At 41.3% G+C, this 26211-nt stretch overlaps 1 protein-coding gene across 7 annotated transcripts in view; it reads right to left on the bottom strand.

The window, feature by feature from the left end:
* prom1b (prominin 1 b) overlaps positions 1–26211 on the bottom strand; it is a 67002-nt gene extending 40791 nt beyond the window's left edge. For all 7 annotated transcript variants that reach the window (XM_056256943.1, XM_056256940.1, XM_056256939.1 and 4 more), the window contains exons 1-4: positions 25633–26211; positions 12748–12809; positions 12533–12559; positions 12224–12429 (exon numbers count right to left, since the gene is read on the bottom strand). In XM_056256943.1, the coding sequence (XP_056112918.1) occupies positions 12224–12429; positions 12533–12559; positions 12748–12809; positions 25633–25879 (542 nt within the window). In that variant the 5' untranslated portion in view covers positions 25880–26211. The remainder of the gene's footprint in view (positions 1–12223; positions 12430–12532; positions 12560–12747; positions 12810–25632) is intronic.

Here is a 26211-nt window from a genome sequence, read left to right on the forward strand (position 1 = left end):
GGTGGACAGAGGAGAGAATTGAATGTCTTGAACAGTGAACGTGTGTTAGAGGCGGTGTTGATCTTGCTGTGGAAATATGAAGATTTTGCGGCGTGAACATCAACAGAGAAGGCAGAGAGCAGAGATTGATACCTACTGAGGTCAGATGTGTCTTTTGATTTGCGCCATTTCCTCTCCGCTGCCCTGAGCTTGGTCCGGTGTTCACGAAGAACCTCAGATAACCAGGGGTTAGAGGGAGTGGCGCGCGCTGGCCTAGAGGAGAGAGGGCAGATAGTGTCTAAAGAAGAGGTTAGGATGGAGCATAAAGTATCCATTGCAGTATTCACATCCAGAGATGAGAAATGTGAGGGTGAGGGAAGAGAAGATGACACAGCAGAGAAAAGATGGGACGGAGAAAGTGAGCGCAGGTTTCGTCTGAAAGTAAATGGTGGGGAGGTTGGTGGAGCATGGGTAGTGAGTTGTAGATTGAAAGTAATGAGGAAATGATCTGAAACTTGGAGAGGTTTCACCAAAATGTTGTCTGTGATACAGTTGCGTGTGTAAACCAGGTCCAGTTGGTTGCCTGACTTGTGAGTACCGGTGGTTTCAAATGTAATCAAAGAAAGATTACATTTGAAATATAGTTAAAATTTTAATTGTTGTTGTAATTGTAACCTTTTTATTAAAATAGCAAAAATATATGTAGGCTACATATAAATAAATCTTAGGTAAATCTTAAAAGCTCAATATAAGCCTCCTCTTTAAATTATTTGTATTGTGTTTTATTAGTGACACATTTGGGATACATTCCCAAACTTTCTGTAAAAACAGTATGATAATTAACTGCACAATTACTAGAAATTTTTACATTTGATATTATACAATTTGCAAGCACAATTTGCAAAATAAATAATTAATTGGAACTGTGAACCAATTTTGTATTATATAGGCATATATATATATATATGTATTGTCATTGCATTCTTGTGGCTCAGTGACACACCTGAATGAAAGGGTCATTAGTATGCAGCCCCATTATGCGCTCATTATGCGGGCCCATTGTCTTCTCAGGTGTGAATCACAGCAGGTCACACCCCATGCGCATATTGCCTTTCCAAACAAAAAGTGTCATTTTTAAATTTAAACCAATCTATTGTTTTATGTGAATGATAAGGCAGGATGATTTTCAGATCATTTTGAAGAAAAACCTCTAGGCGACAACATCCATTAGTCAAAAGTCTTGTGGACACATATTTAGTATGTGTTTTGTGGCCTTATTTCAGAAACTTTAAGTTTTAGTTTTTTCAATAACCACGCATAAACAATATTCTCTCAAAAATACAAAAATGTACATACATGTTGATAACACATTATGGTAGCCCTGTTTGTGCTAAATAGAGTGTAATTACACCTTTGCCAGTAATATGTTTATAAGCAACTGAAAAAAGCACAAATGTCAGAGTATGTCAAAACATCTCAAGGACCCCAAAAACACCTTGGACCCCAGAGGGTTAACTTGTCTCCCTGCCGCTGTAACAGAGCAATGGTAGCATCAGAACTCCTAGCAACTGTAAATATTCTTCCTGACTCTACTTCTCACTTTACTACACCAACTACATGGTCCTCCTCTTGAGCTTTCCTCAACTCTGTATTAGTCAGCTGTTCCATTTGACCAAGACCCAAAGCTGTGGGACAAGAGAATGCATCGGGAATACTCTGAGGTAAAACACCCAAGTGATCCACCAGTCTGGAGGATGAACCTTCACATTCAGTAACCACAGCTAACTGACAGATGGCTCTTACTCCTGACTTGGGAATTTCCTTCCTTTCAGAGCAAGCAGTCGATTCACAGGGGTAGCGAGACAATACATCCGCATCGATGTTGTGACTTCCTGGTTTGTATTGCAAGCTGAAGTTATAGGTAGCTAAAGCAGCTAACCAACAATGACCCGTCACACTCAGTTTGGCACTTGACAACACATAGATAAGTGGATTGTTGTCGGTCTTCACCACAAACTGGGCTCCATATAGATAGTCGTGAAACTTGTCCACAACCGCCCACTTGAGTGCCAAGAACTCTAGCTGATGAATGGGGTAACGTTGCTCGGAGGCACTTAGTTTCCGGCTAGTGTAGGCCACGGGCCTCAGCCCTCCAGAATGCTCCTGGTTCAAAATGGCACCCAGTCCACTCAGACTAGCGTCTACATGCACTACATATGATTTGGCAGGATCAGCGAAAGCAAGTACTGGGGCATGTGTGAGACATTCAATTATTTTATGAAAAGCTGTTGTACAGGTGTCGTCCCAACGCTCTCCAAATTGCTCAGATACTCTGAAGTATTTCTTGCTATCAATTGACTTGCTGTTTTGCCCAGATGTTGGTGGGTAACCTTTGGTGAGCTCCGTCAAAGGCCTTACAATGGCAGAGTAATCCTTTATGAATCGCCCGTAAAGTCCACAAAACCCCAGGAATGACCTCAACGTCTTTAGGTCAGTGGGCCTGTTCCAGCGTGTTACGGCTTCGATCTTGGCTGGGTCTGGTGATACGCCAGCAGCTGACACAATGTGCCCCACATACCGTACTTGAGGCTGGCAAAACTGGCACTTGTCAATCGACACTTTCAGGCCACACTCTCTCAGACGGTCCAGGACTTTTAACAGCCTCTCTTCATGTTCTTCAAGTGTGCATCCTAACACAATTATGTCATCAAGGTACACTATAACTTGAAGGAGATGCATGTCACCTACAGCTTTCTCCATTAGCCGCTGGAATGTGGCTGGAGCTCCAGTAATTCCTTGAGGCATGCGTTCAAACTGGAAGAATCCCAGGGGACAGATAAACGATGTCTTCTCTTTATCTTCCTCCGCCATGGCTATTTGATAGTATCCACTGCGGAGGTCCAGTACAGAAAACCATTTACTACCAGCCAAACTGTCCAGGGCATTGTCAATCCTGGGAGTGGTGTACTGATCAGGGATGGTACGAGCATTTAGCGTTCGATAATCGATGCACATTCTGATTGCCCCACTCTTCTTCCGAGCAACCAAAATGGGCGATGCGTACGGACTCCTTGACTCCTTAATTATTCCCGCTGCTAACAGGTCTTTGATGTGATGTTGTACATCCTTGATGTCCGCAGGAGCGATGCGTCTGGAGCGTTCTCTAAATGGTTTTGGATCTTTCAGTCTGATGGGATGATCAACCCAACGAGCTAATCCAACATCCCATTCCTCAACAGAAAACACATCACCTCTGGTTGCCAACTTTTGACGCAGTCTCCGTTCCCAGGCCTCAGGAATGGATGACTCACCAAAATGTGACATCCACTATGATATATCCCTTGTACGGGTAACTGGAAGTACTGAGGCCCCATATGGATAATCCAGTTAAGGGGTGAATGGGCACATCAGGCAGGTTCTTGGAATACCAGCTTTCAAACACAATCGTCACTTGTGATCCGCTGTCTAACAGTGCTTGACATACATGGCCATTAAGCTTCACTTCGACCGTGGATGCCGGTCCTACTAGTCCTTTAGGAAGACGGCTAGATTCCTGGATGGTCTGGCTCCTTTTGGAGAAACAGGCTTAGTTTGAAGCAGTGATTTTGTCATCCACCTCGTGTTGCCCACTCTTTGCCTACCTCAGAGAACGAATCAGCTTCTGAATCACCTGATCAGAATTTGGTGGAGCTTGACACTTTGTTGCAATATGACCATCTTCTCCACACCTGTAGCAGAAGTAGTCATCTCTTGTTTTGGCTGGCTTGTATCTTAAAGGCGTGGAAATGGACTGGGACTGCTGTGATGGTTTTGGCCGCTGCTCTGTAACATGAGGCGAGTATTGAGTAGAACTGACACTCAGAACTGCCAACTGCTGTTGTAAGTGTTGGACCTGCTTTCTCAACTCATGAACCTCTGATTCATCAGGTTTTTCAGTCTTCTTGATAGGTTTTTCTTTAGTTTTAATCACTAATGATGAAGAAACCGTTTGTTGCCCAACACCGCTTATTTGGGTTCTCAATTCTTAAAGCTCAGCCTTGAGTTCCTGGATAACAGACGTGCTTGCTCTTTCCTCTTCGTGAAATCGTATGGCCTTAGCTTTTGCAGACATTCTGTGGCGAGCCGATTCACTCTCCTCCGCCTCACGTATTTCCTTCAACAGACTCAGGAAAGACGGTGGGTGATTTTTTCTTTCTCTCAGCCTCAGTTGGAGCAACATCATGTCAGAATTCACAGCCCCTCTAATCAGTTGTTCCACTCGTACTTTATCGACCATACTAAGGGTCAGTCCATCTCGTTCCACGACTTTGCTGAGGGTCTTCTCCATCCTTCTCAGGAATTCAGATAAAGCCTCCCCTGTGCCCTGGCGCATAAGACGAAACTTGAAGTATAAATCCTCACCAGACTCAGATGATCCAAAAGTGCTCTCCAAAGCTTCCAAGTACTGCGAAGCACTCGCTTCAGGATCAGAGAATCTGACCGCTCTTACAATATCCATTGCAGGTCCCTTAAGGCTTTCCACAATTCTGCATCGTTTTTCTTTTTTTCGGAGCAGTCACACTCAGTTATCATCAGCCTAGCTTGGTCAATCCAATTTTCCATATTCTCCTCCCCCATGGGGGTTGGTACTATGGCTGAAAATGTCCGCAGGCGTCGGTAGGTGTTGCTGTCACTCGGGTGCTTTACGGTCTTTTCTAGGACCTCCCCCATTGCGCGTATGATTGATTCGGGGGAACTGTCAGTGGCACTGTGTGGAGAAATCAAAGCATGTACATCGCTAAGAGACTTTCCTTCTTCCATCAGGAACTTCGCAAACTTTTCTGTAAACCCTGCAGAAACGTTGTCAGATGCAGATTCCGTGGTCTGGATTACTATGACTGTCCAGGGCTCTTTCTTTTCTCCCCTTGACACTTCCGGAGGTATGCGCTTTGGGTCAATGACTTGCCTGCACTCACATAACACCAGCAGAGAATGTGAAGTAGGTCCTTGTCTCATGTCTCTTACCCGAACTCTTCCTAGAGCTTTTACTGCTTCCATCACCTCTTCAATTTCGGCCCCTTCTGTGTGAACAGGTACGTTTAACAGCATTAAAGCATGAGTCTCATCAATGCTAGCATATTTGCACCAGTTGGCCAACTCTGCTTGGAGACTGGGGTCTTTTGTTAGAGCCATGATGACACTTAATGCACTTTTCAGTTAATTATGATGTAATTACAGGGGTGTGTTGAGCTTAATTTCTTTATTCTCCTTCTTTCAGCAAACTATTGTGTGACTTGCAGAGGGAGATCCCGGACGAGCCCCCACTTTATGTAGCGCCCCCTACCTGTCTTTCTTGTAACTAGGGATGCACCGATCCACATTTTTTCACTTCCGATCCGATCCCGATACCTGAATTTGGATATCGGCCGATACCGATACTTTTCCGATACCAGAGCTGTGCTTGCTTTAATATTATTATTTAATATTATTATTGTTGATTTTATATGATGCTGAAATAAACTCCTCTCTACAGGCAAGTATGATATGTACGTATGTATGCATGTATGTCAATATATGTATATATATATATATATATATTAAACAATAGATAAACAAAAGATAGAAAATTAAACAAAGATACACATTATACAGGCCTACACAGTGCTTTAATTTCAGGAAGGTCTACTAACATTTTTCAGGTATGGTCTAAAAAGAATTATAATAAAGTAATCAAAAGTAAAACAGCACTGCAAAGTTTATCATAGATAGATTTATGCTTATTAAAGCTAAAGTTATTCATTCAAGAGCTGTGAGTGATTTTCTCTTTGCCTTTTGTTGTTTGATTCTCAGTAATGGAGCAATCGTCAGCATGTTTATTAGACTGCTTCCCCTTTAAGAACGAGTGCAGATCTAATAGTCTACTGATGCACCATATTTTCTCCCAACTATTTCCATAACTACGTCCATTTTAGACATAAACTGTTTAAGTGAATCTCCAAGCCGGTCATTTTGACATTTTTGTGTAGGCTACATTTGATAATTTAGACGCGCATATGAAGCCCAAAGTATAATGTGCTTGTCTCGTTGCGGTCTGTTTCGGAGCGCGCGCCGCGGGAACAGCATCTCTTGCGCAGATTTTTGTGCTTTTAATAGCTCTTTTTATTATTAAAAGCATCCCGCAATTTAGCAACAGTAGAGACTGCATTTTACAACAATCACCGATCATGCTGATGGGCTGTCGTGTTGTGCGCGCTGTGGCACCGCGTGAGAGATCTCTCTCTTTCTCTTCTGGACTGTGAATAGCAAACATGCATCACAGACAAATGGTTTAATTAATACGGCTTTGCAAACATTGCATTTTGCTGTCTTGCTCTGCTGTGGTGTTTCCAGTGTGAAGTATTTCCACCATAGGATTTCCACACAGTGAACATGTTGGCAGCTCAATGCTATCCTGTTAGCTGGCTGCAAACTGCGGAATGGATTTCCTGAGGGGGGGGGGGGGTCTCTGTGTCTCATTGAGCCGTGCCTCCGTTCAGGAAATCCATTCCACAGTTTGCAGCCAGCTAGCAGACTAGCCGGCGGGCCGCGGGAATCACTTTTGGAGTCGTTTCAGCAGACAACGTTAAAGCGCAGACATGGCTCATGGATATCGGATATCTCCGCAGGTTGGATCGGGAAAGTCCGATACGTGAATTACGCTGGTATCGGTCCCGATACCGATACTGGATCGGATCGGCCCCATCCCTACTTGTAACTAAGTAGGACAGAACTCCAGATTCATGAACTAAATGCCTACAGATGTTGAAGTTAGGCCCCTCTGGTGTCACTTACTAAATTAATTTTCCTGAATGACAATTATCATAAAACTCTTGGCAAGGCAAGGCAAGGCAAGGCAAGTTTATTTATGTAGCACATTTCATACACAATGGCAATTCAAAGTGATTTACATAGAAGAAATTAAAATAATCAAAACAAATAAGAATAATTAAAACAGTTTAGAATAAAAAATAAAATAAAGTAATACTGGTCCACCCCTATCTGAGATGGAAGAGATTGAGCCGGTTTACGGTGCCACTGGACCTCTAGCCCAGGGACGGGGTGGTGCTACACCACTCTGCTGGGGTGGTGCTACACCAGTAATGCCCAGCGGGGCCCCCACAGAGCACGCTTCGCGTGCCGTTACCCTTAACGACGCTCTCAGCGACTTTTACTCTCAGCAGTATAACTAACTTACTCCTTCACATCGCCGGAGTGAAGACTCTCCCGCTCTCCTTCAAAATCTCTTCCAGAGATTATAAAAAAAAAAAAAGACAAAAAATAAAACAAAGACAAAACCAGTACAGTAAAAACAGTCGGACGAACAGTGGCACAGTGCTCATTCAGTAAATGCATAGCTAAACAGATGTGTTTTGAGTCTGGATTTGAATGTGACTACTGTAGGAGCACATCTGATCTCGTCTGGAAGCTGGTTCCAGCTGCAGCTGGCATAATAGCTAAAAGCAGACTCTCCATGCTTAGAGTGAATCCTTGGTATTTCTAGCTGATGTGATCCTAATGATCTGAGTGATCTGTTAGGTTTATATTCAGTGAGCATATCTGCAATATATTGAGGTCCTAACCCATTGAATGATTTATATACCAGTAATAATACTTTAAAGTCAATCCTAAATGTAACTGGGAGCCAGCGTAAAGACCTAGGACTGGTGTGATATGTTCATATTTTCTGATCCTGCTCAGAATCCTGGCAGCAGAGTTCTGTATGAGCTGCAACTGTCTTATGGTCTTTTTGGGAAGGCCAGTGAGGAGTCCATTACAATAATCCACCCTGCTGGTGATAAAAGCATGAACAAGTTTCTCTAAGTCTTGATTGGAAACAAAGCATCTAATTCTTGCAATATTTTTCAGATGATAGTATGCTGATTTAGTTATTGCTTTGACATGACTACTGAAACTAAGGTCTGACTCTAGAGACACACCAAGATTCCTGACTTGATTTTTAGTTGTTAGACCCCTAGGCTAGCGTCAAGGTATGCGTTCACCTTGAGAACTTCATCTTTGTTTCCAAACGCAATGACTTCAGTTTTGTCTTTGTTTAACTGAAGAAAGTTTTGGCACATCCATCTGTTTCCTTCATCAATGCATTGGCACAGGGAGTCAATGGGGCTGTAGTCGTTAGGCGATAGGGCTAAGTAGAGCTGTGTGTCGTCTGCATAGCTGTGGTAAGCAATTTTGTTCTTTCTCATTATTTGGCTCATTGGGAGCATATACAGGTTGAATAGGAGTGGTGCAAGAACTGAGCCTTGGGGGACTCCGCATGTCATGGATGTCCACTCATGGTCTCCTATACTCACATAATAACCTCTCCCTTCTAAGTATGACCTGAACCATTTTAGGACTATCCCAGAAAGCCCCACCCAGCTTTCCAGCCTCTCAAGAAGTATGTCGTGATCGACAGTGTCAAATGCAGCACTGAGGTCGAGTAGTACCAGTACTGATAATTTCCCTGTATCAGTATTTAGGCGAATATCGTTTATTATCTTTATGAGCGCTGTCTCTGTGCTGTGATGCGATCGGAAACCAGATTGAAAATTGTCAAAGTATCCATTCGAGCTTAAGAATTTGTTCAGCTGATTGAAGACAACTTTTTCAATGATCTTGCCTATGAAAGGAAGATTTGAGATCGGTCTATAGTTGCTTAGATTGCTCCAGATTGCTCTTTTTCAGGAGGGGCTTGACAACTGCTTTGGAAAACTCCCAGAGAGAAGTGAGGCATTTACCACTTCTAAGAGATCTGCTTATAAGCTGTTTAACACAGTTTTAAAAAAAGATGTGGGAAGTGCGTCAAGGGCGCAGGTTGATGTTTTAAGGTGCTGTACGGTTTCTTCCAAAATTGTGCCTTCAATTTCTTCGAAAACAGACATAGTAACTACTTTCTCAGGTTGTGGTCTGATCTGTCTGACCCCAGAGCAACTCAAGGATATGCTGATCACCTTTCTGATATTATTGATTTTCTCAGAGAAGAAAGAAGCAAACTCACTGCACTTGCTGTCTGAGAGCATTTCACTGGGAATCTGGCTTGGGGGGTTTGTCAGTCTCTCTACAGTAGCAAAAAGAGTGCGTGTGTTGTTTAAGTTTCTGTTTATAATATTCGAGAAGAAAGTCTGTCTAGCTTTGCCTAGTTCAATATTAAAAGCATGGATGCTGTCTTTGTAGATGTTATAATGGACTACAAGTGTTGTCTTCCGCCACATGCGCTCTGCTCTTCTGCATTATCTTTTCATATTTTGCACAGCTGTTGAGTTTCTCCAAGGTGCTTTTTGTCTACCACTATTCTTCCTGACTTTCACAGGAGCAATATCATCAATTACACTTAACTTTTGAGTTAAAAGAATCACTCTATAATCATTTCTTAAACGGTCTGGTATAAACTCTTTTTGAAAGAATAAAACTCTTTGAAAGTAACAAAATGTAAAGAATTTAATTTGTATAAAATAAAAAGAGTTAAAGTTGTTCATAAACAAAGTGCCAGTATGTGAATAATTCAAAATCACTAAAGATGAAAAGGACAAAAATCACAGTTTTTAAGTTCACTGAATAACAACATATGAATAATAAACAAAACACTGTGGGCCCACACACACACACACACACACGACTCCTGTCGCGGCCGGCAAACTCCCGATTCTTCCGTTAAAACGGAGCACTATGTTGTCCTCACAAAAATCAACAAACAACACCTAAAGTGAGTGACTTCAGTCTTGGAGTCTGTCACCAGTTACCGTTCGAATAACTTGAAACACTGTCCGTATGGGCAATCGCAATCTCTCAGTCTCTTTCCGAATCGGCCGCACTTGTCAATGTCTTCTCTCGTCTCTCTCATTTTCGTGTCTTTCACTCTCCCCCCACACTTGTCAAACAAAAACTCTCATCTCCCGAACAACCACTCACATTACACAAAACACCAGTGAGGGCGGGACTTAATTCACATAAACCAATAAAATAATCAAACACCTAACTTGATGGTTAATGCCACGTTTTCACATGTACATCCCAGTCAAACTTGACATAGGAACGAACGTTCTTAAAGGAACACACACATTTATACATAATATACTGAGATGTATATTTAATTCTTTTAGCTCTGGATTAGAACTAAATAAAAAAATAAAAAAATGAATAAATTGCGATAACCCATTAACTGAAGAATGGTATTCTACTGGGAAAAATACATAATATCAAAGACTTTAGATATGCAAAGACACTCGTATTACTATGAATGGGAGAAAGTGCAATGCGCAATATGGTGGAATAAGTCCTGCCTTCTAAGTAAAAAAGCCAATCCCCAATTAATAAAGTCATAGCGCCACTGCAGCTGCCATTAGAAGGTACGGTTTCTATAGAGATACTCATTCACGAGTTCACACTTACATCAATTAAACAGAGTGAAGATTATGCGTATTTGGCGTGCTGTCCGGGGGGAGGGGTCCGAGCTCGGAATTTTTGCCCGAACCTAGAGTACTCCCCTCGTTGTTGTAAGAGAATTAGGACTAGAAGTGAGGAGATGGGGTGGTGGAGGGATGCTGTTAAACTGTCCACGAACGGAGGTAAGTTTGCTGTATATATACACCGCTTAACTCATTGATTGTGTTGATTAACGTGTCTAATTAGGTTTGATTATCTGAATGTGCTCCACATGTGTTTAATTAGGTTTAATTATCTGAACATGCTCCTCCCGAACTTTGTTAATAAAACATCATGGGCCCTATCTTGCACTCGGCGCAAATGACTTTGTACACTGACGCATGTATCATTCCTATTTTGCACCCGCGCAAAGCGGGCTTTTCCCTCCACAGACGCACGTCGGTAAACTAGGAAATGAACTTGCGCTACCTGGGCGGGTCGGCGCAAAAAGGAGGCGTGTTTCGGCGCAAACATTCCCTAGTGCTATTTTGCAGTTCCAGAAAACAATTGCGCCACTGACCAGAAAAAACCTCGTCTAAAGTCAGTGGCGCTTTGCGCGTTGTTCATAATGCTATTTTAAGCGCGCATGCTTGGCCATTGCTTGGCCATAATGTAGCGGGTGCACAACGCGCATACACTTTGATTCTCTCAACAACACAGATGCAGCCGTTTTTATTTTTGCAAATCATACATTATAACAAGGAAAAATATTAACACATGAGGGAAATCATTGTGGTGTCCATGAAGATGTAAAATTTTTTTTTTTTTTTTTTTACGCCTGTTTAACCGACGCTGATTTGGGTGGGTTTCTCCCATCCCCATACAATGTCACTTCTCTGTCTTTCACGGGCCTGACAAGAACGTCGGTGTCCTCGACTGTGAACCGCTCCTGACGCGCGCATGGTAAATCTGCCGTTATAATAGCAATCCGCCATGCAACATGCGCACCTGCTCTTAAAGGGTATGTTGGACGACGCTCTGATTGGTTTATTTCACGTTACGCCAAAACCACACCTATGAATAATGAAGCTACTTCAGACCAACCCCTTTTAGATTTGCGCCAGGCGCAAGAGGCATTTATCCCGCCGGGAAAATAGCAACAGCGCCGGGATCCGCCCACAAAGTTACTTGCGCTTTGCGCTTTGACACTTGCGTTTCAGATCGTTAAAATTGGGCCCCATGTGTTCTGAGACGTGTGTTTATGACTACATATGTGCATTCCAGCCAGAAAAAAACTTTTTTTTGTCATTATTTGAGCATTTAGAAACAAAATTTATTAGACAGCTGTTGTCAGATTTCTACACAGCTTTGTAGAATTTGATGTTTCCCCATTCAAAGAGATAGAAGCTGCACTTGAGATAGAAGCTGTTGTCCAACTGACACAAGGGGAAGTACCACTACTGTTAACTGGCACTGATTATTGGACTGTGCTAATTATCTCAAAAAGACCAATATATAATTTGTTCAAATTCAAAACTAGACACTTTCATTATAACATTATGCATAACAAGTCACAGTTACACTTTATTATATGGTGTCTTTGTTACACTGTAATTCTACATTTAAGTACTGAGTAATATTAACATGTACTTACTATAGCGTTAGGATTAGGATTCGGTTTGGTTTAGGGTTAGTTGCATGTAACTATGCATAATTTATACTATAGTTATTACTATAGTAACTACATGCAACATACAGTATGTAACAATGGCACTAAAATAAAGTGTTAACAAGTCACTTTTAGAAGCATGTGGAATAGTTAAAAAAGAGTCACAAACACTCTTTGAAGGTGAGGAAGACTCACGCGAGGAAGACAGAGGTAGCGATGAGCGTGGCCATGTAGAAGCCTCGTAAGCAGTCACCGTTCTTCTTCTGTCTCTGATGCATCTCACCCCCACAGTTCTCACAGCATCGGCACACACAGAAACACAGACCCACTATCGGCATGAACAGCACAAACAACACTCCCAGTACTGTCAGGACTATGAAGCCGAGCTCATAGTAGATAGCCTGGAGAGGAGAGGAGACATTATATATTTCTTTATACATATCAGTAACTTGACATGAACTTGGACATGAACAAGTCACTAGAATTGTCATTTTTAAACAGTACCTGTAGTAGTAATACAACATTCTCTGGCTGCATTGCCGTAGAGTTGAAGAGACATCATTAGTGTGCATGGCGAAGAGAAAGAAAAAAGGAACTTGGAACATGTGCTCCCATAAAATCTATTATATACAATATGTTATGTTTTTTATTGTATTATAGGCCTATACAGTGTGGCCATTATATAAGCACATAAATAATTAGCGGAACCAAACACACACCTTCTTGTAATCATCCCCTTTGATTCCTCCCATGTTCTGCTGGACCATCTTAACAATGAGATCTGTAACAACAAATTTAGCAGAACAAAATAAAATGTGATGGTTACTAACTGGAAATTCAAGAAACCTTCAAAAACTTAAATTTCCATGGAGTTGGATTGTTTCAAAGCACAAAGAAAGTCCTGCTGCCCTGTGCATATTACTTTCACAGGTGTAACACCTTTGTGAGAAAGCAAGTAAGATTTAGTAAAATGTTTGCTGTTGAAAGTTTAATTCTGAGAAACAAGTAGATATGTGTTCTTTAATTGATCTGTTGCTATTAGTTCAGCCTGTTGAAAGGGCATTAATGTTTAGGTAAAGGGGTTATAGAAGTAGGCCATACACGTGCTATTAGAATCACACAGTAGTTACAAATACTGGGTCATGCACCACTATGCTAAAACAACAGATTAGATTAATGTTACTTGACACAGAGTAATATCACAGACCTGCATAAAGCACTGCAGGTGTCAGATAAATGCTATGTTAACAGTGCAGTGGCAAAGTCTTGTCAGTGTTAACTGGCACTGGCACATGTCACATGTCAAATACCATCTGTACAGCCTACATTTCTTTGTAATATGTGTGTGTGTGTGTGTGTGTGTGTGTGTGTGTGTGTGTGTGTGTGTGTGTGTGTGTGTGTGTGTGTGTGTGTGTGTGTGTGTGTGTGTGTGTGTGTGTGTGTGTGTGTGTGTGTGTGTGTGTGTATGCTCAAGTATTAGGTTATAATAATTTGTTGTTACATTTATATAGCACACTTTTCTCTGCACTAAAAGAGCTTTATATGGAAGGGGGGAATCTCCTAAACCACCACCAATGTGAAGCATCCTGGATGTTGTGACAGCAGCTATACTGCGCCAAAACACACACCAGCTTATTGGTGGAGAGGAGAGAATGATGAAGCCAATCAGTGTATATATGGGAATGATTAGGAGGTGATGATGATATACCGAGGCCAATGGGCAAATTTGGTCAGGATGCTATGGTTACACCCCTAGTCTTTTTCAAAGATTTTTAATGACCACAGAGAGCCAGGACATCGGTTTAACATCTTATCCAAAGGAGGTGCTTTTTTGACAGTATAGTTTCCCCATCACTATACTGGGGCATTAGGACCCACACAGACCACAGGGTGAGCCCCCCCTGCTGGCCACATTAACACCACTTACAGCAGCAACTGATTCTCTTTCGAAAGGGAACTCGCGCTGCGTCCCCTTGGGGTCGCTATAGGGGAATGGCTCAGGCGTGACCGGTGTCTGAAGTGGAAATCTAAACACGACAATGAACGTGACATTGGCAGGCGGCAGCCCATGACGTCACTACAGGTGAGACAGAGAAAAAAAGGGCACCTGTGTAATACGTCATCCTCTTATTGTCTTCAGGAGACTGTGTGTTTGAACGTGCGATCTGAACAGGCAAGTTTATAATATGGCCAGCACTAGCACTGCGAATTTTAGAATGTTTGTTAACCCGTGTCAGTGTTTTCTGACACCTGATGACACACACGATATGTGCGTTATGTGTATGAGTGAGGAGGGTGCACACTCAGTCTTTGAGGGGGCTGTATGCGTCCTTTTCTCTAGGGAATCGGGACAGCGATCTGTGCCCTGTGGTTCAGGACCTGCTGCAGCCAAAGCGGGCAGGAAACTGAAGTCGTGGGGCTTGCAGATTTTGGGGCTCACAGGGGTTTGAATATCTCTTGCTTCTCAGCGGCTAACGAGAGCGAGCTGCGGGATGTTGACGCGATCTCTCTCGCAGCATCTGATTCAGCAGTGAGCACGTCCCTCGGCCCATGCCAAGCTGTGCAGAATGAGGCTGATGTCGACGATGTTTCTGAGTGCTCTCAGCCTGCCCGCCTCGCATATGACGAGTTGTTGGACGTTATGTCCCGCGCCACGGAAAGGTTAGATCTGCCGTGGAAACGCGAGAAGCGTGCAACCTCGCACGGCAGCCGCAATGACGTTTTTTTCTCTGGGCATAATCCACCAGTGGCATTATCTTGCTTTTTTCCCAGATCTTCACACTGAGGTACGGAGATCTTGGAAAAAAACATATTCTGCACGCATCCATCATTCACAGGCAAATTATGCTGATATGGAGGGGATGCAGGAATATGGATATGACTCGATGCCCCCGATCGAAGAGACCTTGGCCAACTATCTCTTGATTGGCAAGGTCTCCGCATTGAAGACTCCGTCTCTGCCCACTCAGCCTGAGGCGGCTTTGTACACTATGGCTGTGTTGCAAGCCTATCAGGCTGACCTGCTGAAGGACCTGGACCAGGGCCAGGGGCTCCCCCCTAAAGCGGTAGAGGAGCTGCGCCGCACTGCAGATTTGGCTTTCTGCGCCACCAAATAGTCTGCAGCGTCGATCGGTCGATCTATGGCAGCCATGGTAGCGACGGAGAGACATCTCTGGGGGAACCTGGCTGACATCGGGGAGAGGGAGAAATCACTCCCCCTCGATGCGGCGGTTTCGCCTTCCGAGCTTTTTGGCACATCTATTGAGACGGTGGTCGGGAAGTTTCGGGAAATGAAGGCGCGCTCCGTGGCTCTAAAGTCATTCATGCCGCACCAGTCCAGGCCCACGCTTCAAGCCACGAAGGGGGCTGGCTCATCCCGGTCTGAAGATCGGAGACGAGACCAGAAAGCGAGCGCCGCCTCTCGTGCTCCCCCTCCCTCGAGGGGTAGAGCACGGAGGAGGCGTGAGTTTAGAAAGAGGCGAGGTAACATCAGGGAAGTGGTCCAGAACAAGCGCCCTGAGCTGCGTTCTGGGGCTCCAGAGGCTAACTAACATAAACCTCCTTCAACCCTCCCCCTTCCATTCCCTGACTGAGGTCAAGTGGGACTCTGATGCGCGTTACAACTGCCCCTGAAGCTGAAACCATGATGTGTTTTTGTAGAGCATTAATCATCTGCCCTACTGACGGTTCGGCACAGAGGCTGGTTAGAACATGGCGTCAGACTCGGCTTACGGTGTCAAGGTTACGTATGTAACTATGGTTCCCTGAGAATAGGGAACGAGACTCTGCGTCCCTTTGCCATGCTTCTGGCCTTCCTGCACACGTCTCCTTCAGACAAGAAGTGGATGACGTATTGCACAGGTGCCCTTTTATACTCTCGGTCTCACCTGTAGTGACGTCATTGGCTGCCGCCTGCCAATGTCAAGTTCATTGTCGCGTTTAGATTTCCACTTCAGACACCAATCACGCCCAAGGCATTCCCCCATAGTGATCCCAAGGGGACGCAGCGTCTCATTCCCTATTCTCAGGGAACCATGGTTACATGCGTAACCTGAGACGTTTTCCCAGGTCTCCCTTAAACTCTGATTGCTATTATTAGTCTTCTACACACACACACACACACACACACACACACACACACACACAAAATGTAAGTACCTATTGTAAGTAGACCTTGGTGAAAAAAGCACTTAAAGTCACCACAAATTTTATTACATTTAAAATTGAGAATGGTAGTTTTATTTTATGGAATATTTGTAAATTATTATTTTTTTAATTTAAACTTATTTTTTTAAGTTTTACTTGAACTGAACTAAACATAGCCTTTACCTCACCTCTTTCAGGTGAGGGTGATACTGATAGCAATAGTGGAGAACTCACACAAAATTAAATATACCTCTTTGAACCTTATACCTCACCAGAAACCTTCTGGATTTGTATGTCATCATTACGACATTAAGTATCTTTATCAAATCATTTTATCTAAATAAAAAATAAATAAACAGCCAATTAGAATAAAATAAAATAAAAAAGCCAATTGTCCTAACGGGGATAATGATCTGATAATTATAAAAATACTAAATAATATCTTAATGAAAATATATAAATGCAGAAAGTTTTCTGTAATAAAGTTTAGGTTCAGAGAGTTTAACAAACATTATGACCATATAATACTAGTATATAGAATACCATACTGTAGTTTACACTAATATAATAATACTCTTTCTAGCATGTACATGCACACACACACAAAGAGAAGAGAACCTATATATTCATGTATAATGAGTGATATGTAAATGTTACAGTATCCTTTATTAAATGTCCCCTCCCATAATGGCGATTCTGCAAAGCACTGCAGAAGTGAACTGCCCACTGTAATGCTCATGCACGAACATAAACAAACACTTAACCCTAAAACACCTTTGCATAAAAGGATAAGCTTCTTTACAGTTGTACTAAATTTAGCAGGTATTTTTTTCTGGCATGACACCTTGCACTGAGATCAACAGAACATGATCCAAAATATAACGCCATGGCCAAGACTGCGCTTTAAAGCACTAACAGCACTGCTTTACAACAGGTCACAGCCAAACAATATAACATCATTACAAAACAGAATTCACTCCACTATTTAATGAATTGACCCAATAGGTCTATCCATTCCTGATAGTTTAAGTTATGCATGTAAGCACATGTAAGATTACAAACAAGCAATATCTGTGTTAAAGTTGGCTGAACTTATAGACTATATGAGCCTCACTAACTAGTTTATTGTAGTGAAGAACTGTCCACTTAGAAAGAAGAAGTCTGACCAACCACAGTTTTTTCTTAATATTACATGTTATTGTTTAAGGGAGGGTAAGACTAAACTGAAAGACCCAGCAGTCTCTGTAAAAGACAGTAGACACAATATTACCATACAAAAGTTTTTTGTTTGTTTTTTCTGAGAAGGAAATCAATACTTTTGTAAGACTGGAAAAGCTGGTTGAGACCTCACCACTGGTCTATGAGAGGAAGGACCTTGATGCAAATTAACATTTGAACATCTCACAAAAACACTTCTTCCCCGCATCCCCCACTCTTGCAGAGATCACCTAAACTCACATAAGGATCTATATGGTTTTTATTTGAACAACTATCATACAGTTCTATACATATGCTTAGTATTATTTGAAATGTCTACAAGTGTGACTGGTACAAGTGTCCTATTTCCAAATAAGTAAAACAAAAGGTAATAAGGCTTTTAAGGGTTTAGGGATAACTGGTACACAAAGGAATGTGGTCTCTAGGCATGGTCCTACTTCCAAAAGGTGTAAATTCCTGTATGCAAATTACCACTGTTAGCAAATGGTCAACTTATACCCCAAGTAAGTCTGGGGGGGGTGATCACAGTAAATTTCCACTGTGAACTCATGTTTACATATGAAATGAGGTCTGGCTATATAATGAAATGTAGCGGAAGGATCAGGGCCTTTTCTGTATCTCAGATCAGTCCGTGAGGCTGGAGGTCGCGAGACTCTCAGCTTCACGTATAGCCTACCGGTATTTATAATGTCGGGTTCGTCTTCTCTTTGTTCCAGAACATTTGATGTTTTGTATTGATTATCTTTGAATATTTACCTGACATAATAAAATTGTTATATTTGATTATTCTAACAGACTTTGACTTTATTTTCATTAGAGTTAAAAGAAATCAAACATTCACGTGTATTTAATGATGCACAGATATCATTGAAAAACCTTTTTCATTTATGGAGTCAGATGAAATAACGAGTTAATACATAAGATAAAATGTATTGCATTTAACCCAAATACTTTGCCTTGAGAAAAGACGGAACACGCATGACCTTCACCGCTAATTTGAATGCCGCCATTGGATCGAATTAGACGGACTTACACTTTTATTCAGCAAAGATTCATTAAATTGATCAAAAGTGACAGTACAGATATTAATAATGTTACAAAGACTATATATTTAAATAAATGCAGTTCTTTTGCCATTTCTATTATTCAAAAAATCTGTAAAAAATGTTTTTTTAAATGTGTTTACTTTGTTCTATTTTTAATTATATTACCTCTTATATTATATTATACACCGTTTTACCAAGAAAATCAAGCATTTAAATTTTAGGGGTCCATGTGTTGGTTGAGCATCTTATATACTATAGAATTATCAGGCAGATATGTGTGTGTGTGAGATATAACAACTCTTATCTGTATAAAAGAGAGTGAGAGAATGAGAGAAATCCTGGGGCGAACAAGAAAGGGTATCACTGGTTATAATGGCATATGGTTAATCCTCTTACAGTGGTCTTGCAGTTTGGCAGTTAAGTGGTCCCTCTCCCTCTCTAATGCTTTCTTTCCCCTTTTCTCCCTTATTCTACCAAAGCCTATTTCTCTCTTATTTAATCCACCCCAACCCCCCCCCCCCCCCCTCCCCTCCCCCCCCATCCCCATCACGCACTCTCACTTCCTACCTTCCTTTTCTCACAGATAAAGCAACCTACTCAAAAATATTAAACGAACGAAGCAGATGAAACACATGCAATGTTTATGACTAGTACTGTGACCCTCTTTGACAGCAGTATGGTATGATATTATATGACATGATGACAAATACAGATAAACTTCAACTAATCCACTGACTACAGAGAATGCTTCGAACACAGACAATGCCAGTAAAAGTGGGTCATATCTGGGTGTTTATCTCCCTGTCCTTCAATTACAGTGCAGATTTTGAAATCCAGTGATCAGTGAAATTAAGCTTTATCTGGTCTGAGACGGAGGGAGTCCCCGGATTAAACCTCAGACCCAGACTGTGTACAGTATATTCATATCCCTCATATCCTTCATCTGTCCATTCCTCAGATACAGTAGCATAAATGCAGTTAGATTAAACTGTATTAAGTCTATTAAGCATAAACCCACCTATTCCTTCACAGACAAAATGCTCCATCTGTGTTCAAACCTGTGAGCTGTGACTTATCAGGAAAATGAGTTGCAGACAGACGGAATGGAGAAATATAGTGCCCTTTAACCTGAACCATGTGCTCAATGTTACTGCTTTTTAATTCAGAAATTCGGTCTCAATTCTACATCAGAAGTACCTTTCTATAAGATCAGGAGTTACAAATCTGCAAAGAATGCTTTAGCAAAGGATCTGTTAGTGGGTTGTGTTTGATCTATTTATGTCTATAAATCCACATCCACATGTTTACAAGTTAAAAATGGCATCACATTTCTTAAAATGTGCTATTTTTAAGAATGTGGTGGTGGTTTAAAAATAGAAATGTTACAAAATTGTAATTCTGGGGTTGTTTGAGGGTTGTTCACTTGCATGTTTTGTCAGGAGCAGGCATTTGCATTGCATGTACCTTTTGAGCATATGGCACTCAGATTATCAGCTTACCTGATTGGGCAGGTGACTCATAGAGCAGATTGGCTAATTAGTTAGGCTGCAGGGACTTAACTGTGCAATCCTATTCTACTCTAAAACACACACACACACACACACACACACACACACACACACACACACACACACACACACACACACACACACACACACACACACACACACACACACACACACACACGATCCTCAGTGCTCAACATGCTGACCTCACAATGAAATCCACCTGCCAACAGCCTGACCTTAAACACACTGGGGCTATTTGTCACACTTTTTACTCCAGTAAATATATCTCAGGGTAGGTTATTTTTTAAATTAAATTTCTGTGAAGGCACATACAATAAAGTCTCATTTAATGTATATATATATATATATATATATACTGAGTGTTACTGCCTAGGAAAAAAGACACTTCATTGAACCCACTAGTGGGGCATGTTGTCACATGATATGGGGTAAGTTGTCACAATGAAACCTGCCATTAAACAGTCTAGGCTTTCAAAAACATGTCAGCTAACCCTGGTGTCACAATACACTATAATGTAACAGTTATACAATGGTACAGTGTGTTGCACACAATTCCAATCTCTATGCACTCCTCATTAACTAAAACATCCCTTTTTGAATTACACCTGGAAATCTGTACATTAATGAACTCTCCAGAGCTATTATAGTGGTCAGAGTCAGACTCCCTTTCTCCAACGTACTAACAGTACAGTAACAAACCAGCGCAATCTTATCATATCCAAACCAATATATCCATAGGTTCTGCAGGTTCAGATAGCAAAAGGATGATGATGATGATGATGATGATTCATGAGCAGATCACTGAGCGCATCCAGGCATAACAGGAAAAATTATAACAGGTTATTTCAATAAATATATTTATGGCAAGCTGTTTTAACATTTATTCCTTAAAACTCACTTCTATCGGTTTTTATGTTAGTAGTGCGGATCATCTAAAACTATGTGTCTGTGTAAATCAGACAATTTCACCTCCCTGTTATTGCATATTAATAATTTTTATTGCCCTGGCAAAATCAAAACATAAGGCATCATGTTTTCTCACTGCAAGTCTCTTTGCTCTTCCTACAGATTACTGTAATTATCTTAACTGGGACTGGCATGACCGAATTCACCACAAACCATTGTCTATCGGGTTAAAAATAGTTAAAGACCCTGTCTAAAGACTCTGTGTTCTGGCCCATTCAGGAAGAACATGCTACATGTGTATGTGTACAGCTCTTCAACGTGTTGAGAACTATTTCCCTTGACTAATCCTCATCATTTGCAGTTTAAATACTATCTGATGAATAGGGCTCCAAGGTGCTGCTCAGAATTACACTGTAACTAATCACAAAGTGAAAAAAAAAACATTGATACTGAATTTTGAATTAAATAATAATGTCATGCTTGATCATGAGTATTTGTGGTCATACCATTAATTAGATACATACTAGTACTTATTCCAATAGCAATCAACATCTATTCAATTAGTCACTGTTAAAATATGTTACAGCCAGGTAACAACTGGGGCAGATACTAATGTCTCATATCTAATCTACAAATACGCTAATATTAAATAAGAAATAATAGTCAGTTATTAGTCAGTTGTTACCAGGAACAATGGAATAATACTGCTGGGATAATGATTACTTAGCAAGGAATTAAGTAGGCTACTAGTGACTAATTGAATACATAATCACTGCTGGAATAAGTAGGCTTTCTGGTATCTAATGAAAAGCAAGTGAATTTAAAAACATACTAGCCACTATTAGATTTCTAGCAAGTAAAACTAAATTGGCAAAACTATAACACTACGTTGCAGTGTCCTTGTTACACATATAGGGTACAACGGGGCTAAAGGCGGGATATAAGTAGCGTTTGACTTTATTCTCTTTTAAACCACTAGACGGCACAAAAATTCAGCACTTTTCTTAAAGGGATACTCCACCGTTTTTTCATATCAAACTATGTTATTCACTTAACTAAGACGAGTTGATACATACCTCTGTCGTCTCAGTGCGTGCACTCAATCGCTCTGGCGCGCGAGACACTTTGATAGCACTTAACTAGCCCAGTTCATTCAATATGGGCCAAGCAGAGAAGCGACCAAACACCTCCACGTTTTCCCTATTTAAATACAGTTACTCGAGCAGTGTAACTCGACCTAGGACAGTGACACAAAATAAAACGTTGCGCTTTTCTAAGCGTGTAAAATGGATAACTATATTGTATGGTGGAATACCACAGCAAGTGCTTGGGAGCACTTCGACTGAACTGGGCTAGTTAAGTGCTATGAAAGTGTCTCGCTCGCCAGACGAGAGAGGTATGTATCAACTCGTCTTAGTTAAGGGAATAACATAGTTTAATATGAAAAAACAGTGGAGTATCCCTTTAAAGGGGTGGTTTATTATGATTTCCCTTTTCTAACTTTAGTTAGTGTGTAATGTTGCTGTTTGAGCATAAACAACATCTGCAAAGTTACAATGCTCAAAGTTCAAAGCAAAGGGAGATATTTTATTTGAAAGAAATTGCTTTTTGAGGACTACAACAAACATCTGGTAGGGACTACAGGACATTCCTCCCGGGTTAGTGACATCACTAACCCAAAAATATACATAAATCCCGTACATAAATGTACATAAAATACATTTTAACACTCAAAAAGTTACAATTTTAACATGCTATATAAAAATATCTGTGGGGTATTTTGAGCTAAAACTTCATATACACACTCATCAGAGATAGAGACTTATTTTACATCTTTTGAAAAGGGCATTATACCACCCCTTTAACAACCACATTTGATGATCCACATGGGAATTTGGCTGATCTTTGCGATCGTGGACAGCAACACAAAGTTGATTCTGAGGTGCCCCTGCTATTGGAGCTAAAGGTACTAGGGATGTGCATCTCCATAACTAAGGCCGATGCCATACGCATCTCGATGCATAGCCAACGATATGATACATTAAAGATACATAAGAAGCAGCTACTAATGCAATGATATACGATTTACCCCTGTTAATCCGCCTTTCCACTGCACAGGACATTCGCATACAATCGTCGCATTTCGCCCCCTAGCAGCAGTCGCACGGAACTTTGAAATTGGTCGTGAAGCAACCATTACCTTGGCTTATTCACCATGGTAAATTGAATAATTTTAATGAAAGAAATGCATGTATGAATATATCCACATTCCACACAAAACAAATTACCCTCAATACATCTAAAATAAAAACATAGTAGATTTTATAGAGCTAATCAACATAAATATTGATTTAATATAAAATAATTATTTCTGCCATAATCAAATAATAACCTCCATTTTATAAAAATAGTGTTTACAGAATAAAGTTAAAGTGTTAAAATATTGGTAATTCTAATTTAGCGCTCATAGTTTTGATTAGAATGCATCACATCCGGTCGGCCGGTCGCATACGGTCAAGCCACAGAAGTTAAAAAATTTCAACACATCCGAAGCTCAAATCGGATCCAAAATTTTCCACATTAGCATATGATTGGAACTCCACGCAGCTCCCGAACTATTCTCCATTGGAAATAAATGACTTCCGGTCCAACGGCTGTCGTTTGTCGTGTGCAGTGGAAAGGCGGCATCACGATGCAGTGTGATCCGATTTCGATTCGATTCAACAATGCGATTCAATGCAATACGATGCAATGAAAAAAAAAAATGACGCTATGCAATTCAATATGGTACAGATAGTTCGCTTTTATTTCTTTGGTTCAGACAGACAGATGACAACACGTGATGTTATATTCAGAGCTGTGAATTTAATAATGACTTTCTGTGGCACCACTATCAACGCCTAAATGAATCCGCAGCAGTCTAGAAGGATCTCTCAAACAATTCTCATCTTGCAAGCTGTTATTACGGACTCTTAAAGGAGCACTTCACCCATTTCAACATTAATCTTTATTGAAAGTGGGTCATATATGTAGTCGAAATGTAAAAGAAATTTTGAATTTGGTGCCCTCTTGACCGAGAAAAGACAGAAAATAACTTTAGGGCGCATTTGTGTGTAAGACCACAACTCCCAGAATGCACCACGTTGCACAGCTCCGCAAGCCACTCCCACTAATCCAGAACAGCGCAAAGTCGCAAACATCAGAGAAATCACTCTTCCGTCTACTCTACAGGGCTAACGTTAGCTGCCAACAGAGTTAGAAATTCATTTCACACAAAATGTATAGTTAGTTGGCTGTGGCGAGCAGGACGAGGACGAGGGACGTGAGAGCGGCGCGAGGCCGGTGGCGTGAGTGATAATGAACGACACCTGTGAGACGCACTGGTCTCTCTCGCGTCTCTCACCGAGGAGCGGACGCATAAAACGAGGAGCGACAGGGCAGATCGAGAGAGGAACAGGCCTGATTTTATGGTGTGTTTTGTTTCTGTTGTGTGTGGCCAGCAGTGCGGGGCTGCTGGCTTATACTTTTGTTTTGTATTTGTTTATTTTACTATTAAAATGTTTAAATGTTCGCCGATTCCCGTCTCATTCTTCCCACAACAACGAACCCGACGCAGCCGACGCCGACGCCTCTTGTTCCTCCATCAGCCTCAGCTGCTCTTCGCTATATTGTGGCTCGTATAAATAGCCACGAACATCAGTTTCGAGCAAAAGATTTTCAAAATCCTCGTCTTCCATATCGTGTGTCGTAAATTCAGGCATTATGGTAAATCTAACTCCTTGAGCGCTTGTTAGCTTAGCTTGCTGTCTTCCAAGCAAGATGGCGGATTAATAGTTTAGTTTCTTCAGGTTTAGTCCCACCCACTGATCTGTAATAGGCCGGTGGGGTGAGTGGGTCCCACGCCCTTGAATAATAATGAGCTAAAGGCTGTAGTTTTCTTAATATGCAATGAAATTTATCTTCCGTCCTATCGTGACGCAAAATGACGATATTAACGTCACGATAGGACGGAAGTAAAACACTTAAATCCTTTTTTCTCCCATCTCAGAAAAAAAACAAGCAAAATTCCACCATCATTATAATATATGACTGGGTTTCTAACAATACAAACCTTAATGCAAATGGGTGAAGTGACCCTTTAAGAGGATATGAACGTTTTTTTACAAGTTGAAATCATGTAATTGCCATAATTACGACATGACGTGAATGCAAGGCCCACCTTGCCACCTCATACATTTATAAGATTTTTAAACAAACAAACCAATTTTATGATTTATTTTCACACAAAATATGTTGCTACATCAATTTAAAAAAAAAAAATCTGCAATCATATGGGAATAGCGAAAAGCACATTTTTCTTAAGGTGTGCCTTTAGCCCTGTTGTAGGCCTACCCTACTTACTGTAGTAACTACAGTAAATTATGCATAATTACAAGCAACCAACCCTAAACCAAACTAACCCAATAGTAAGTACTTAACATTACTCAGTACTTGCTTGTGTAATTACTTTAACAAGGACTTAAAATAAAATGTTACCAAAGATATAGTTTGGTTTAAGGAATAAGTGTTAAACGGCTTGCCATATGATGCCTAAGACTTCCATCTGATACTGACAAAGCAGTCATTTGCTATATTAATCTTTCTAAAGTCTATAACACTTTGTAAGTATACAGTATGTGGAAGTTTGCCCTGTGAATCTGATACATGCACAACAATGTAGAAAACTTTTGCGCGTTCTCAGAGCTGATGTGCATCTCACCTTTGGGGAAAGGGTTGGGTTGAACCACGTACAGAAACGCGTGGACCATGTGGAAAAGAACACCGATGGGACCCGGTTCATAATACGCGTGGGTTTCGTACACCACCGACGGGACGAAGCCAAAGTCCAATGGCGCTCTGAACATCGCGGTGCGCGGAGACGAATCATAGTGCTCCTCCCGGGCTTCACTGCTCGTGAGACCCCAGCACATCACCAGCACGAGCCCTACTTTCCACCACATGTCCATCAGTCCTTTACGCGGGATGATTTTGATTAATAACGGGAGGGGAGGACCGATTAAGTGTGAGAAAAGTATATTTGTTTGGAATGTTCTCTATTCCTCGACATTAAAAATAAAAATTAGAGAAGAAAATAGCCCGGGACACATAAAAAAGAAAAAGAAAGTCAATAATGAAAAAAAATATTCCAACTTTTGCGTTTATTGCCCATTTCCTTCTGATGGCATCATGGTAAAAAATCCCTGCAGTCTAGATAGCTCAGGATGAGCTGAGTGTTTGTCTGACCTGCGCCTCCCGCTGCGCGCTCCACTTCTGTCTGATGGCCGGCGGAGTCTCTGTG

Source organism: Rhinichthys klamathensis, unplaced genomic scaffold (assembly GCF_029890125.1).
Source record: "Rhinichthys klamathensis goyatoka isolate OS25496 unplaced genomic scaffold, OSU_Roscu_1.1 h1tg000133l_1, whole genome shotgun sequence".
Lineage (NCBI taxonomy): Eukaryota > Metazoa > Chordata > Actinopteri > Cypriniformes > Leuciscidae > Rhinichthys > Rhinichthys klamathensis.